This window comes from Aquila chrysaetos, chromosome 8, assembly GCF_900496995.4.
Source record: "Aquila chrysaetos chrysaetos chromosome 8, bAquChr1.4, whole genome shotgun sequence".
Classification (NCBI taxonomy): domain Eukaryota; kingdom Metazoa; phylum Chordata; class Aves; order Accipitriformes; family Accipitridae; genus Aquila; species Aquila chrysaetos.
Window position 1 is genome coordinate 41,935,056 of NC_044011.1, and position 16,985 is coordinate 41,952,040.

General features: G+C 44.5%; 1 protein-coding gene across 17 annotated transcripts in view; it reads right to left on the minus strand.

Moving 5' to 3' along the window:
* TRIM29 (tripartite motif containing 29) overlaps nt 1–16,767 on the minus strand; it is a 31,898-nt gene extending 15,131 nt beyond the window's left edge. For 16 of the 17 annotated variants that reach the window (XM_030023420.2, XM_030023412.2, XM_030023410.1 and 13 more), the window contains exons 1-4: nt 10,003–11,159; nt 2,243–2,338; nt 767–1,000; nt 203–401 (exon numbers count right to left, since the gene is read on the minus strand). In XM_030023420.2, the coding sequence (XP_029879280.1) occupies nt 203–401; nt 767–1,000; nt 2,243–2,338; nt 10,003–10,860 (1,387 nt within the window). In that variant the 5' untranslated portion in view covers nt 10,861–11,159. Of the gene's footprint in view, nt 1–202; nt 402–766; nt 1,001–2,242; nt 2,339–10,002; nt 11,160–16,637 lie in introns of those variants that run through there. The other variant, XM_030023404.2, reaches the window with a different exon arrangement.
* Nucleotides 16,768–16,985: the final 218 nt, after the last annotated feature.

The window sequence follows — 16,985 nt, forward strand, 5'->3', positions numbered from 1 at the left end:
CTGGCTCCATCCCCACATAGGTCTGGTAGGATAGCTCTAATATTCCAGAATGAATTCCAGCTATGGGTAGTCTTTCTCCCACTTTCCCTAGGTCCTTGCTTACTTTCTCCTTTGAGAGCACGCTCATCACACTTCATCGCTCTGACCCTGCACTAGGCTTTGCCTAGGGAGGGAGGGAAGGGGCAGATCTCGGATACTCTACCGTTCTCCATGTGGTTCCTCTCTATGAAGTTGCGGCCAAGGTCTGCCTTGCAGATCTTCTCCACATGCCTCATGCAGACGTTTAGGAGGTCATCTCTGAGGAGTCCCATAGATGGGCTCATGCTCTCCCCTTCAAGCAGCACGCTGTATGTTGGGAGAGATGGAGGGGGGACGTAATTCCGCATCAAAGCCCCAAACTCCTGCCAAAAAGAAGGGAGGAGAGGTTACTGAGGAATATAACAGACGGAGGCTAGATCCTAGGGAACTGGCTAAAGTTAGGCTCCAAATATAATGAAGCGCAAAGGAGAACAGTGAAGATGGAGGGGGCAGAGAAACATTCTGCTTATGAGCTGTAGCCATCTACAAAAAAAGCAGGCATTGGCATACCTAAGTTCGTTCTTCGCCTACCAGAGCAGAGATAGCTTCAAATGTCATGGTCAGTTCCTGCTGTACATGTGCATCGAACTGGAGAAGATTAACGCATCTTACACCAACTTGGGATTTGTCTTTGGGACAAATCCTGTCCTCATGGGAAAAAAGGAAAGGAAAATGAGATCTCAGTTACCTGCAGGAAGAGCACAGAGTCACTGATCTGGTGGATCTGCTCCCTGTTCTCCTTGTCCTCCCGCAGAAGCTTTGCCCTCTCTTCCAGCTCATCCACGATTTCTTTTACATTCTCTGATGCAATCTTTTCCCTCTGGTCCAGGGCAGCCTTCACTTCATCTCTTTGCCTTTCCAGGTCGCGGATCAGCTCTTTGAAATGCTGGTCCACTGTGGCTTTCTCATTGGTGGTGTAGTTCTGTGGAGGGAAGGGGCGGAGAGAGGAAGCAGCAGAAGAGACACAGGAGAAATAAAATATTAAACTTCTCGGGGGGTGATTTGCTAATAGAGAGAGATACAGAGGGGGATATGTCCAAGCGTTCTCAGCATTTAGACTGTGACTATGGACACTCTAGGTATGTAAGTCTTAGCACCAGAAAAGTTGTGCCAAAAGAAGTAATACTTGTACTTGCAATAATTGTGTGTATGTAATCTAAAGGGCATGTTGTCTTCCTGATTATAAGAGTATATCTTTTAATTCATGAACTACACTCTTAGGTGATATTTGAAAACACTGTTTAACCTTCTAAATCCTGGTTCTGGCTCCTCAAGAATTTGAGGACCAAATTCCCACCATTTCAAAGAAATGAAAGGTGCTGAAACACTTTTTACAGGGACCTGACCTCTAGGTCCCTCTGAAATATTCCTCAGAAGGACTGTGGATGTAACTATATTCAGAGTTAAAATTTCTAGGTCAGATTTCCAATAATAATAATAATAATAATAATAAAGCAGGCGAAAAGCAGAACTGGGAAGCCAAAGTGCATGTACCACATAAAAGGGAGAAGAATGGCTTTGCCTATTAATATTATGCAAATTTTCTGGGGTGTGTCCAAATAGTGTTTTCACCGCTCTATTCAGTTAGGGTATAAATGAAAAAAAAAAAAAACAACCCACCATTACAGTATTCTAACCCTTAGCATGGTGAAAGAAAAGGAGCCCTATATCAGTATGGAGATAAGCTGTTCCACTATAAAGAGAAGTTTGTTGGTGTAACTATATCTGTTCCTGTTGCCTTATTTCCATCTGGGCAATCCAGAGCCCTTCTGGAGTTCATTTTTGTGTGTGATCTAGCAGGAAGAAAAGCAGCACACCTTTGTTTCTGAATCAGCCTTGCTACTGGTGATTGAAGAACTATAAGGGACCCAAAGCAGGGAGGTGCCATGGATCATTTTGTAACAAGGCTGTGCTAGCTCTTCTTGATCTCCTGCAGGGTATGTTGCAAGATGACTTCAGTAGGAGTTGTTGTTTCCAAGATTTGGCATGAGTGAGTTTTGGAGAGTGACAAGATAGAGGCTGGGTAAGGGATGGAGTGAGTAAGAGCTGGATATGTCAGAGAAGTTGAGGAAAGGAGGAGAGGGATGTGAAAGAGTGGAAAAGAAAGGAAGGTGGCAAGTGCAGCAGAAAGAGAAGTGAACTTAAAAGAATACCCCATACGCACCTTGATTCGGTCCCTCTCCTTCTGCCACTTATCCATTTCATCTTCTACCTCAATGATCTTCAGCTGCAGTTGCTCTTTCTGCAGTGAAAGCTCAGCCTGTGAGAAGAGGGGAGTCTCATGAACTGGGGCTGAGGGTGGCCTACTTCAAAGAAGCGCTGTGCTTCCACTTATGCATTTGGCCCTGAACAATAATAGCTGGGAGGTACAGGTTCCTGGCACTGCTTGAAATGGAGATCATGTGCTGACACTGGACAAGATCCCAGAGCTTCTGGCTGGGTCAAGAGATTCAGCTCCCTCAGCAAAGACAGCAGCAGAAGCACCCACCTACTAGGCTACCGTCATGGTGCCGCTTTTAATCACATTAGAGTCATTAGCTGGAGGGGGAAGAGGCCTGTTTCAAAATTCAGCTGTGTATGCAGTGAAGGGCCCATCCCAGGGTGTGCCTCTGCAGCAATAACAGTTTTCATGTAATTACGGAATGACGTTTGACGAGTGTTGCAACAAGAGGACGATGCCTCCGGCAGGAATTCTGTTTAGACAGGATTGTGGATTAATTTGCTCTGAATTGAGAGCTTTCATGTTACGATGAAGCTGGGGAATGCTTGGAAAAAATAAAAAACACAAAAGGAGGAGGGAGGAGGTGTAGTCAACCATGCTTGGCTTAGATCAGCAACTTCACTGGGATTCATTTGCATTTCGTTTTGCACTGGCTTCCCAGAGAAGCTCAGTCCAGACAATTGCATGCGAGGCAGTTCATAGAACTGGAGCCCGTGGAGGACTGGGCAGCCATACCCTGGTGTAACATGCTGGTTGTTGTGCATGCCGTGTCTCTGGATCAGACCAGGACCTGGCTGTTCAGTAATGCCTTGCGCCGTTAACTCTGGGCAACCCCTCCCTCGGTCTTTCCTATTCACCATGTCCCTGCCCAACAGATCATGACAAAGCCTTTGTTTACGCATTTCAAGATCTTTCTGTGTTTCATGTGTGTACAGGTTGGTCACAGCACAACTATAACTACAGGCAATCTGGCTATGGGACACTTATCCCCAGAGCTGTTTAGGAACTACGCAGTTGGCAGAAATTACCAGTGTTCCACAACTGAGCTATGCCATGTTAGAAAAGTTCTGAAAGCCCACTGTTCATGTTGAGATACTTTGGCAAATGGTTGCATTACCCCAAAGCACTTACATTTAGGCCAACAGTTAGAGGCAGGGGAGGTGAGGGATGGATAAACCCACTCCCACGGCAACTAACACAGTGAGGTCTCCCTGCTGCTGTTAGAACACAAGGTATAGCTCCCACTGCCGCCCATCCAAGAACATAATGCAACATGAAAACCTGGGTCTTCTCTTGTGATGATAGCTGCCCTCGAGGTGGGAGTTTAAAAGTTTTCAATTCTCCATTCAAGGAGTTAAAAATAGCATCACATGATGAAGAGCAGGCAACAAGCTGTCAACCAGTTCAGACCAAGGAAATCAGCCCATCAGGGCTCCTGTCTTGGTGCCAGTCACCATAGCGTCTGAACATCCTCTTGAGCTTGAATCAAGCACAGCTGCATCTGAGAGCCATTGACTCTAGCTGTTCCAGTTTAGAAAATCTCTGTTTATAGAGGGAAAACAATCTGACTGTTGTTTTATTGCCTTATAAAACAGAAGAAAGGGGGAACAAAAAATGCAAATGTATTTAAAGGTATCTCAATGCCGGAAGAGGTGCATCCTCACATTGTCATTGTAATTGTCCTTGTTTGTTGAGAGTTAGGAGAGCACTGGCCCTCTAAATACTATCCATACACCCTGACAGCCTTCAGTAGTCAACTGAGTGCTATCATGAGCTGAAGCTCATATTCTACAGGGATTCAGAGCAGACATGGAAGGGTTTTGCGGTACAGGATCATCAGGGAACCATATGGGTATCAAGATGAGAAAATTCACTCTACTACTGATCGAGAGTAAAGGCATGAGCTTGATCCTATAATTTTCACATTTTCAAGATGGTGACTTGGAGGAATGCATCTTTTTTCCATTCTCGTGCACTGTGAGATGTCCTCTGCATCAAGACACAAAGGTGTGCGACCATCTTTGCAGAGCAGGGAAGTGCAATGAGATAAAAGCATTCTAGATCCAGATATCCATTGCACTGCAGTAACCAATGTGAGACATTACACTATAATGCAAGTTGTTTCCTTGAGCCACAGAGCTATATCCAGATGTCATTAATTGTTAGCAAAGTAAAAAGCACATCTCCTGAGCAATGTGAGTTCTTGTTTCCCTCCTCATCCCTAAATATCAGGATGTTCTTGTGACAAGAATGTGAGTGAAATCTTACAGAGAAGGACTGGAGGGATTTTTCTGAGCAGACACGTAGACACTCCACAAGGGATGTGAAAAGAAAGGTAGCAGGAAAGAATTTCAGGTGATGGCTGGAAGGTGGTGATAACAATATTATACTTTTGTAGTACTTTTTAATTAAGATGGGTCTCAAAGGAATTTTGCAAACTATTACTTGCTCAAAAGTGATAGCTAACGCTTAACAGCTTGTTGCAGTTATAATACCCCTTTACCCAGAAAGGTAGTTTGGGTGCCTCTGGGATGGCATGTAACAACTATTTAAGAGCAGACCCACGCTGCAATTTAGAATGAGAATTATGATTTGCAAATGGAAATTACAGAGGCAGTTCCAATAGCCAGAATATAAATATCACAGTCATCCAGGTTCGGCATGGGTTAAAACACCCGTACTGAGGGCAAAAGGAAACATTAGTTACAGACACCAGCATGGGCAAGGGAGGTGAAGGAAGGTGTTTCATTGCATGATAGTACAAACATTAAAACTAGTCTTACCATAGAAAAAGTTTTAAAAAGAGGTCCAGGGAGACCATGGAATAGTATAAGAACTGGTGACATGGGCACAAGGAGGGATTCAGTAGCGGTGCTCTGGAGATGGACCAGATGTAAGGGGTTCAGCAAAGGTGATTTCATGATGTTTTTAAGGCCCTGTTCAGTCTGGGACTGGCTGGAAGATTGCTTTAGCTGTCCATGTATATCCGGTGTTACATTTACAGTAGGTTGGTTACAGGTACTAGGGACCTTCAACTTCTCAGCTTCGTTCCCTGTGAAGAAACGTCTCTCCTAGCTTTCTTCATATTTCTCACGTTTTCCAGGATCAACAATCCCTGATCCCCTTATGTGATGGACCACCCAGAACAAATCCATTGGGTGAGACTTGGGGTTCAGAAGGTCTTAGTGAAAGATAATATAGCAGCTCCGCCCATTGTGGGGGGAGTCCCTACAGTGCAGAAATAACAGTTACAGTGAAGAAGATCTAAGAAATACAGGTTTAGACCATTCGGTTTGACTATAGCAAGTTGAGAAATGCTGTCACTGGGAGTCTTTGAGCTAAGAGAGGATCCCCTATTAGAGTCTAAGTTAATTAGGACAGTCAAGAGACCTAAGTGAAAGTTCAGAGTGTACACCTAAACATCCACAACTCAACCCAGCCCTTGTGCTGTAAAGGACCTAGAGATGTGAGATTATGAGTCTTGCATCATGATGCAACTCATTTTCGCAAGGCAGCAATACAAGCATCATCATGTCTTAATGCTCTGGGAACCCAGTCCCTGCATCAGGGAACACCCCTGTGTCACCAGCCTGGGAGAGCTGTGTTAATTACCTGACAGCAACAACCAAATGCAATAATGAAGCTAGAGAAGAAGTGTTTAAACTAGTTGTCCCAATACAGGGCCTGTATTGGAAACGACATAGCTGAGAAATAAGGAAATTGTTTGAGACGTTATTTCTGCTGGTTTTGCCATTACGTTATCCTAAGCTTTTGTTAAGCAGAGGTGGGTGTCAGTAGTCTACAATCTTTGGAGACTCTGCCAGCATCCTGCAAAAATGGCACTAGTCACTGCATGAGCTGAGGCCAGAAAAGGCTCTCTGCACAGTTTGAAGAGAATTCCTCACTTGCAAACTGGTGGATTTTCCCTGGGTTCTGCCCTCACTGTAGAGGCATTAATGCAGAATGCAGGCAAATAGGCAAATCTACTCTAAATCACAATTTGCAGCAGGTCAGCTTCCCCAGCCTTCCAGCTAGGAAGAACATCCTGCAGGTAACTGCACCATCTCTGTGGAAAGAGTATCTATTTTAAGCTGTGTCCACAGAGTAGCCACAACTAGTGTAGATAAGGTCTCATAGCCACATCATGCCCTAACCTTGCATCGGTGAAAAAAGGCCAAAAATCCTTCCACTGCCATATTGATACACTCTTGTTTGCTCTCTATTCAGACAGTGAAAGCAGTACAGAGAGGGCTCAGATTGAAATCCCTCTGCATCCATCTCTGTGGACGGTTGACTTCAAAGCCTAGTTCAGACTCTGTGAAGTCTCCCCTTTTAAAAGTTGCTTTGTTGAAACGAGGAACACCCAGCTCCCGTTTCTGCATGCAGTTCTCTGCTGCCTCTTTAAACCTGCTGTACAATGTGAACATTTCTTTAAAGGCAAAGAATTAAAGAAAAAATTCAAAGTGCTTTTCACTAGAACTGACCTGACATGCTGAGTACTAAGGCTGGCGCTGGATAGTAACACCAGGTTATTTACAGCTCTGTGACAGGCAGGCATATGTAAAGTTGTCTCGTTTTGAGAATAGGCCTGTGAAACAGGTTTTGAATGAAGGATCCCCTTTCAAAATGAAGGGTGCTCTCTGAAAAGGGGGCTCTAGTTGTGCTGATAAATCAAGCTGGCCAGAGGGTTTTAGATGAGTGTACAAGCTGCTATTGACAATTCTCACTTTTCAACTGCGTGTGGTTATTACCCAGCCTCACGAACTTTTTCTTGGTGGTTTCTTGTACTGATTCTGGTGGGGGTGTTACTTTTCCTTTAAATCTGCAGCAGGAAACTAACGCAAAGTGGATCTGGGGAAGGCATTAAAGGTTTGCTGGGTAAAATGCGCAAATACCACTGTGTGGAAACTCAGAAAAAATGTCTGTGTCCTCCCTGCCAAGTTGCCTCTGTCTGACCCACTGTGCCTTTCACTCTTGTCTGCTCAGCAGCATACCAGGAAAAGGGGGATGAGCGACTCTCAGAGCAGGCTCCTGAAAAGTGGAAGATGCTGCTGTGTTCTCCCTCTGTCTCACAGACAGAGAGGTATCAGGCTTTCCACTGCTTGCCTAAATGCTCTAACCAGTAGGTGTCTGTATACCGGCTTGTTTGCATTCCTCTTCTTTTAAGCTGTACTGTCTCTGTGTTGTGGAGCAGAGTTACCTAATTCTGCAGAAGGATCTTAAGCTATCCCTTGCTTTCCCAACACTCAAGTACAGCACCTCTCTTCCCTACAGGCCTATAGCAAAGATAAACTCATGAAAGAGACTGTAACCTGCATTAATTCCACAATACGAAAGGAATAGATGTACCTAAAACAAGCGTATTACACCTTATGTGACAGTTTTGTGCCACCAAATTGCTGAGCGCCCAGATTGACAGTCAGGCTTAAGTGCATCACAGCATAGAACCCCACGCTAGTTCTGCTGGAATCCTTTCCAGGTTTGGAGTCACAGTATAGCCAGGGACTGGGAAATCGTTGCAGATAAGCCAATTGTTCCTTGACAACCAATGCTGTGTGAAAGGGCCTGTCTGGATACAGCTGTATTCTGGTCACCAGTCCAGTGGTATAGTTAGCAATTTTGGAGGTAGTAAAGCTACCCTGGAACTGCTCGGATGCCAAGCTGTGAAAACGGGGCAGGGATGGGGATGACCTGATGTTGGTTTTTTGCTTATTCTTTCCACAAAGGCCAGCAGCACCAGCCACACATTGCCACTCTTCCAATTTGTGGTCACATTCCAGCTCAGCTGATTTACAAGACTTGAAAAGAATAGGTGGTGCACACAAGGGACTTGGAAATGGTCATTCCTCTTTGTGGTTCTTGCTAAGGCTCCACCTATGCTGAATAAATCAGGGCTAGGAATAAACATTTGTAAGTAACAGCTATCCTGTTAATTGTTTTTGTCTGAGTGAATACTCAAGTTACAACATGATCAAAACTCGTTGTCAGGAGAAACTTGCACATGTGTATGATTCATATTGATAAAGCCCTAAATCCTTTACGCTTAGCAGCAGCAGAAGCAGCACAGGACAGTACAGGAACTGAAGCATGGAGCTAACAAGAGCAGCACAAGGACTCTGAGAAAGAAATCAAACATCAGTTAAATCTTAGGTAAAGTCTTCTCTGCCCTGCTATGGTTGCCTCTTTTAAAAGCAAGGTGTTCTAGGTCCATCCAACTACAGGAAGAAGGCTCTGACTAGCTTTGGTTCCTCGGGGAGCAACTGTTAACCTCTTCAGTAGAAATGGCTAAGAGGAATTAGACAACCTGGCAGACACTAGACACAGCTTTAGGAGACGTAGGCATATGCTATGTTCAGAGCTGACATCAAAAACACAAGAACAAGCAATTATGAAACAAACAGCAGGCTAGCAAGCCCTGCAGGAGTTTCTTTAAGAAAGACTGACTGAGAAATGGAAGAAACCTTGTCTGGTTTCAGCAAGGCTGCAAGTTGGAGATGACATTGCAAGAAAAGACCAAAATTTGCACAGGAAGACAGAGATAAGGTCTAGATAAGATGCTCTTTCAGCCTTATGAGATAAATCTTCCTAGCACCTTAGAAGAGTTAAACTGTTCTTCCAAGTTAAGGGTAAGTCAAGGATTTCCAACAGCGGCTACTTGTATTTGCCTGTTCACCACATCAGAGCGCTGGCTTGCACTGTGCCTGAGACTAGGATTTAGCAGACCTTAGTGCCCTTCCAGTTTCTGCCATGGACTGGCTGTATGACTCTAGGCAAATTGTTTTACATTATCGTTTCATGGGTCTCCTTTCTGTAATCTCTCCTGTCCTGTCTGCTTAGATCAGAAGGTCTCTAGGCCAGGACATGCTCTTACCAAGGGGATGTACAGCACTGAACATGGTGAGACCCTGATCTTTACTAGAGCTAGTGGAATAATCATACATCCACCCAGAAGGCAAATGGCATGAGACTTTAAGCAAACAAAGGTGGAAGACTTTTCATTAGAATAAGCACTGTTCCACATACCAGCCTCATCTCCTTAGATGTCCATCCTCTAAACCTATTGTAGTAACACTTCAGGGGAAATTATAATGTTTTGTGTTTGCACCAGGGTTTTTTCTTCATCTAAGCTTCAAAAGACTCTTCCTATAGGTGTGGCTCGACACTATTATATCCGTAACAGAAAAGAAAAACAAAACCCCATAATCTCGCTCGAAGTAGCCGAGATGGCAATTTTCAATAGTAACTTGAGCAGCCACTGATCTGACTAGCTGTATTCTGGAGCAATGAACTTGAGCAATGCCCCACCTTTCTGGCTGTGGGTAACACTACACAAACACTGTCAAAACTTGAGACTTTTTTTTTTTTAAACTTAGCATGTAGGGCTTTGCTTCAACTTCTGCTGAAAGGCAGTGGTGCAACCAGGGGTGGAAACCAGGTTGTCCACCACCCACAATCCCGTCTGCTACACAACACCAATGCTATGCTGCTGTAACCAGCCATTAGGAGAACGACAATCCCATTGCAGCCGAACCCAGGCAGTATCAGTTCTCCACTAAACGCTTCCCATCCGCCACCCCTACATCCCAAAATTACAATGCAGACATGATTTTAGGAGAGACTGTAGGCTGGAGAGCAGAAGCTGTGGTATAATATTGAGGTCCATTGGAAAGACTGCTGGGAATGTGCAATAAAAAGAGCATTACCTCTTTTCCCGCTTTCTCGATCTCCACTGTCACTGTGCTGTGGTTCTTGTGCTCCTGGAACATGCAGAGGTAGCAGATGCACATCTGGTCCGTCTGACAGAACAGCTCCATGGTCTTCCCATGCACAGGGCATTTTCTTGCTTCAAAGTCCCTGATGGGGTCCAGGAGCTGGTGGTCCCGGAAAGCTGCTCCCTCCAGATGGGGCTTGAGGTGCAGCTCACAGAAGGAAGCCTGGCACACCAAGCAGGACTTCACGGCCTTTTGCTTGTTATCGATGCAGGAATCACACAGAACATCCTCGAGCTTCACCCTGGGCCGTGACCCAGCTGCTCTGTCAGGCTTGTTGAAGGTGGATCTTCTCAGGTCCCCTGTCTCCACGAGAGGGAGGGAACTTTTCTTCAGGTCCCCCATCTGCCCCCCAGAGAACAACGACTTCCTCCCTTCCCCTTCACTAGGCAGGAAGCTTTTTTTGGAATCCAAGGAGAAGAGGGGCTTCCTGAGATCGCCCTTCTCTGCAAAGGAGAGGGGTGGTCTCCTCATGTCTCCTATCTGTCCACTGGTATATTGCATCTTCTTTGAATCTGCCGAATCCATGCTGAAGTAGGTTGATCTCTTCTCATCGGATGACTCCACAAACTGAATGATGGGCCTCTTCCAGTCACTCCCAGAGAAGAGGGAGCTCTTGATTTGCCCTGTCTCCAAAGAAGCACCACCAGTGCCCTTCATAGCTTCCTTTTCACCTCCACCAGGGTTTGTGGTCTTCTTCACTTCTTCTTCTTTTTTGGGGGCAGATGGACTCTTCATATCCTCTGGCTTCCCAGTGGTACCGTTTGTCCTTGCTGCGCTCCCCGTTTCCATTGTCTAAACAGGGCGAATTGGCTTCGCTGCTCAGTCTTTCCTCCAGTTCCTGTCTCTCAAGACTCTACAAAGCGGGTATGTCTGCACGGTCCGGTCGTTGTCTCGGCAAGGAATGACGGTGGAATGCGGGAGAGTTTCTGCCCAAGTGACGCACCTGGAGCTCCTGCAAGGAGGAGGAGAATGCCTGGATTATGCTAGGTAGACGCAGGGAGAAAGAAAGAAACAGACGTTACCAGGGATCAGAAGCTACAGCTGTGCAGTTAATTATACAAGGCAGTCCACACCCAGGAACATTCTTGTCTAACCAGGTTTGGGAGGAAGGGCTGTTTATATACATAGAAATGTTTTTTTTTTTTAAAATAATTTTCATTAAGATGTAGCAACCAGTTTGACCGCTTGTTTCAAAAATAATTTTGCTCATTGTTGCTAGGAGCGGAGGTTACCTCCTTGCAGAGATGGGCAGGGACGGAGAGACCATGAGGTGCTGAAGATGGGTTTGTTAACTGGGTCATACACATGCACAAAAATAATTATAGTTGTAATTAAAATGAACGCCTAGAATAAAGCATTCTTAAACTGGATTCCCTTGAGGGCTTACTGTATTCAGTAGGACAGGGAGGGGAAACATATGGATAATACTGGGTTTAAAAGACCCTGTTATCTTTATTTTGATTTTGATGTTGGGTTTGTGCAAGGTCCTTCCATCTAGACCCGGAAATAGCCCAACCGTGTATCAGAAGAACACAGCTGACCTGAAGTAAAAATTGGCTAGTCTTGTTTTTCCCACAGGCCATGCAGTCTCCACTAATGTGACTAGTAGAATAAAACCCCCATTGCCTATCTCATTGCATGTTCTCACTGAGATAAGGGTTCTGGTGTATCTTACGTGGCTCTTCCCACAAATGTGCACTGAACTGAGAGACATACCTGTAACATACCCGGAAGAGGATATATTTTACAGCTAGATGGCCAAAATATTTCTTGCAAGAGAAAAGAACTGGGTTTTAAAAATAGATTGGTCTCCGCTAGCTGTATTCCTGGGAAATGTTCAACTTGTTGGAATCACAGAAGATTTCAGAAGAAAAAGGCTCCTCATAAATGCTGGTGAATTCCATCAACTTCAAAAGAAAGAGATTGATCTTCCACTCATATCAATTTAGCATAGATTATGCTCTGAATTTCAGTGAGATTGCTCTGAGATTAACGCCCAGGGTGTAAATTAACCATGCCTAAGATTTGTGCTTAATTTAATTTTCACAGAATGCAATGGTGGTGTTGCTGGAGAATGTTTTTTACCCTGTAATAATTTCTCATTAGAAATCCGTAACAAAACCCTGGTTGGAAGTGTCCTAAGTAGTGGAGGAAAAATCCAGGTCTGCATTTTGCAGGTCTTTTTTAGGTGTGGAGGAAATAGAGGTGCAGCCCAAAACAGCAACAGCATACACTTTGGATCTGATGAGAGACTGAGATAGCCAGGAAGCACCTGTCTTACAGATACAGTTTCTAAGGGCTTTGTCAGTGCAAAATGAGAGAAAAGGAAAGAGAGAACTCCTTTCTCTTCAACTGAAATGCAGTTGGGACCCCTGGCTCATAGATCCAGCCCCTCTTACTGCCTGTATGTCGTTATGGCTCTCTATATATGAGAAATGATTGAGTATACGGTATTTTTGGGGATAATAGTTGTTGGGAAAGGCCACACCTTTTGCAGTAATTTCTAATGGACAGTTTTCTTATTAATAGGACCATAGTCTTTCGTGAGTCAGAAGTCATTCTCTGGCATAGGAATGCTATTTTTTAAAAACAAATTTCATAAAAGAAAGAGATTGGCTGACATATATGTATTTATTTCCCCCTGGCTTCCTGGGCTGAGCTGATCTTTACAACATCAACAGTCCTATAGATCTCCAAGTAATTAAAAATACCGGAGGGCGGAGGCGCCTGTTCTCACGTGTACAGAAAAGACTCAGCAGAGCTTTTCCAAGCTAGCATTAATACTTAAGAAACAAAAGACATCTATATGAAGAGGTCTAACTTGGAAGAAGGCAGCCTTGGTTTCTCTTGTTTTCCTGACACTTTGTTACAATTTTGGAGTAGGTAAGGTAGTCAAAAGATTAAGGACTGAATTTTTTCATCTTGGCTTTACTGATGCAAATCCAGAGTAAATAAGTTTAATCGTTATTCTAGGCAGACTCGAGAGTAACTGGGCTCAGGAAGAGGTTTATTATTGAGTCTTCTGCCCATGCAGAGGCACATACAAGACTGGCACCCTCCAATAAGTCAGGTTAGGCTGTGCTTTGCCTGACCTACCCTGATGCCAGCTGTGGCTTTAGCTCCTCCATTTGTTGTAGTACCGGTGAAGTATGGCCATACTTGAGATGTAAGACGTTGTAATGTCTATCATCTAATGCTGCTCCAGCCAGACTCGGACGGGCTGTTGTCAGCCCTCATGAGTCAGTATGTTCCATAAAGCTGCAGGTTCTGCTTTGGCTTTTGAATAGCTTGAGTGGCATCTGTCCTTGCTGCTTAATTTTGGAGAACCCTCAGCTTAAATGGTCTATGTCAGACAGAAGGAGGGAGGTCGTGTGCGTATACACACAAACAGACTAATGGAGCCAAGTGCAAACTGGATTTCTTGAAGAAGAATCTGTTTGCCAGTAGTCTGAGCTGAACCTCCCTCGAGTCTGCAGAAAGAAAGGAAGGATGTCACTCGTGTGCGTAAGCAACGTTCCCTGCTGTTCCCAGTCACTTCTGCATAATGCCACTTTCATTGGTCCCCTTTCAGTCTCAGCTCTCAGCTCACTCTGGCAGCGTCCCACATGCCTGGCATTAGCGTCTTGGGCACGTCCTGCTTGCAAATACCTGTGAAACTGTGGCAGGCCCACCTGTGACGAGAAAGAGCTAAATGCATCACCTCTGCTGCCACGTGTCCTGGGATTGCAGCTGTGCTCCGTAGCCAAAGGCCAAGCCCACTCTTTTCCCCATAATCTCTCTGCACCTCATCACGCCTCATCATGTCTTTTTCATGCCAAAAAATTGTTTGCAGATGGGGCCCACCTCTTGTTATTTCTGGCCTTTCCTGGGAAATCTGCTGTTCACACCTGTCTGAAACTTGAGGTGCACGTCGTCTTATTGGTGCTCATAACCACTGCCAATGCTGGCTAATTCTGCCTGGGAATCACAGGAGGACTACTGGAGTTAAAGTTTGTTAGGCAATTTGTGCTTCAGTTCCCAACCGTATTTAGAAGGCTTGTGCGCGCACATGTATTTCAGGCAATTTAGAAGCCAAAGTAGAGACTGGACGTCTCTTTATTGCAGGCTTTATCTTTGCACCTCCCAGAGGGTGGCTCCTGATTTCTACAGCATGAGTTCACACTCATGTAAGCATCATCTGTGATTTTTGCACCAGCTAGCCCTACGTTTCCTGCAGAGGACAACTGTCTCCTATCTAGTGCACTGCGTCAAGCTGATCACACAATATGCCCATGTCTATGCCTCTGACTCAGAGTATACACCCATGTTTGGCATCTGCAGTGCCTTTCATCTGAAAAACTCGGAGCGTTTTTCAAAGGTTCACAAATTAAACTTGACAACACCTTTGCAAAATAGGTCTGGGTTGCTAACCCTATGTAGCAATTAGGGAAACTGAGGCATGTACTGTGGAACTGACTGAAATTTTTCAGCAAAAGTGAAACTTTTTTCCTGAAATTGCTATGCAGCCTTTTTGCTTGCTCATTCTCTTATTTTTCATGATTGTGACCCCTCTAAATCCTTGATTGTTTTTTAATATTCCATGATGCTTTTGTTATTGTTTTAAACTTAATTTTTTTTTCATTGTATATGCACCAGTACATTTGGGTAGTTTATTGCTGGTACTAAAGCTTTTCCACTGTGCAATGTGCTGCACAAAAATATTCATGGGTAGGTACCAAAAAAAAAAAATTCCCCAGGATGGAAAAAGTGAAAAAATTGGGTCCATTTCAAACTAAATAGAATAGAAACAGTTAAGCCAACCCCAGGGCACTCCTTTAGACAGGCTCCGGAGCAGAGTTTCAAACACCAATGACTGATGAAGTCATGGAGAGTCATAGAGAATTAGATCGACCAGCCCATGATTCACTGGCCCCGGTTCTCACAACAATTCCAACCAAACTAGGAGCGGGGAACTTGTCTGCTAATTGCCTACTCTGTGCTCTACCCACTAATCCACACTCCCTTTCACATCCCACATATTTTCAGTCCTTTCTTATTTCTTACACCTTTATGTAAAATAAATCCACAGCCCAGAGAGTGCTACACTGAAATGCATGCAGGCTATTCCTGCTACAAGAAAGCACAGGAAATCAATCCATCGAGCATGTAGACACCATTGAGCAATGACCATGCATTAACCAGCTCCCAGCGTTAACAGCAGAGCAGGCAGAACGAGTTCAAGGCTTCATGTTGCTTTCACACGTATCAGATTCAGTCAGCAATGCATACGGGTAGATCAGTAGAGCTATCCTGGTATGGAGCGCATGGGGAAAAAACAACAGTGCTGCAGGTGTGCTTAAAGGAGATCTACAGATATTCTCAGAGCTGTGATTTATACAAGATAGACTCAATTTACATGGCAAAAACTTCAGATATTTGTGACAATTTGGGCTCACCGCCTCCGTAATCAGCTGTGTGTCTCAGACTAGGTGAGGAAGGGAAGAAAAACTGAACCAGGAAGATCCAGTTATTTGGGGGATGCATTTTCATGTTAGGGGACATGCTGAATTAAACGCTCAGTGATGATGGTCAGGACCTGGCTTCAGATACAAGGACTTGGATTTTTAGGGTAGTGTGAGCATCTGAATAGCTCCTCCAGGGTACCACGGCGGGCCAAACACAAGCTTCCCAGGGCTTAAATCAGGCCTGCAGGCTATGAGCTGGACCATGGGGAATCTTAATTATTGGAACAAGTTACAGGCAGGATATAAATGCCCGTTGTGTAACAACGATACTCAGTGAGCGTGCAGATGGAGGGTGATTCACTGAAGGAGTGAGAGGGTGTGTGATGGGACAAGGGCATTAACTGGAGGATATGTGCTGCCTGGGGGAGGACCCCTTTCTAGTGGTTATGCTGAGTCTTCAACTTCGAAAAGGCTGAAGGGGAAAATGACTACTCAGCAATAAATTCATGTGGAGGACAGGAAAGGGAATACCAGCTAAAGAGGGAAATCTATTTGAATTAAAGGACAGTGCTAGTGTAAGATCAAATAGGGTAAATTTGTTCATTAAAAAATATAGGCTAGAAATTAGAAGACAATTTCTAGACATCACAGGAGCAGAGTTCAGGGATGGCCTTTGAAACAGTCTTGGGCACCAGGATACGAACTGGATTCAAGATGAGCTTGCAACAGTCATCAACACGTTGCATAACTGTATGGATGATACTGCATGCCTTCAATGTGCTTACAAGACTTGTTGCACCATGCTCATATTGTTTTTAATTAATTAATTAAGCCTGTGTTTCAAGGCTTCTGCTGGTTGCCTGTAGAGGCCAGGAAGGATTATTTTTTTTCCCCCCACTTTGATGATTAACTTAGTTTCTGTGTCATTGGTTTCCAGTTTTTGTTTTCTTTTCCACCTCCTTTTCATGCACTGGAGATGGGCACAACCTGAGATGGGGAAGTTGGGTGGAGCTGGTTGCACCTCTCAGGTGTCTGCTCAGCACTAAAACATAATCTCCAAACTTGGGATCAGAAAGGAATATTCCTTAGTTGGATTGGCAAGGACCACTGGAGCTTTTTTACCTTCTGCTGTAGGATGGCATATTCTCTTTTAGCTTCTTGGGAGCGTGGTCACTGGTAGTTTTCAAGTCAGCCTCAGTAACCGTGCAGATGTGATTTCATGGATGGTTCCACATGTGAACTTGGGAGGTCGTGATTCTGTTCTCTGTTCTGGTCCAACCTGTTCATAATCTTCTAAAGCGCTCTGGGATCTTTGGGAACAAAGCATACTACAAGAGATAGATATTATTTATGTAAAAGTGACAGTTCATATAATCTTACGGTTTTGGGGGCTGTAGAAGTAATAAAATATTTCCTGCTCTGCAGCTGGCAGAACTGAATTTATTGATATCTGGATAGCTGCACACAGAT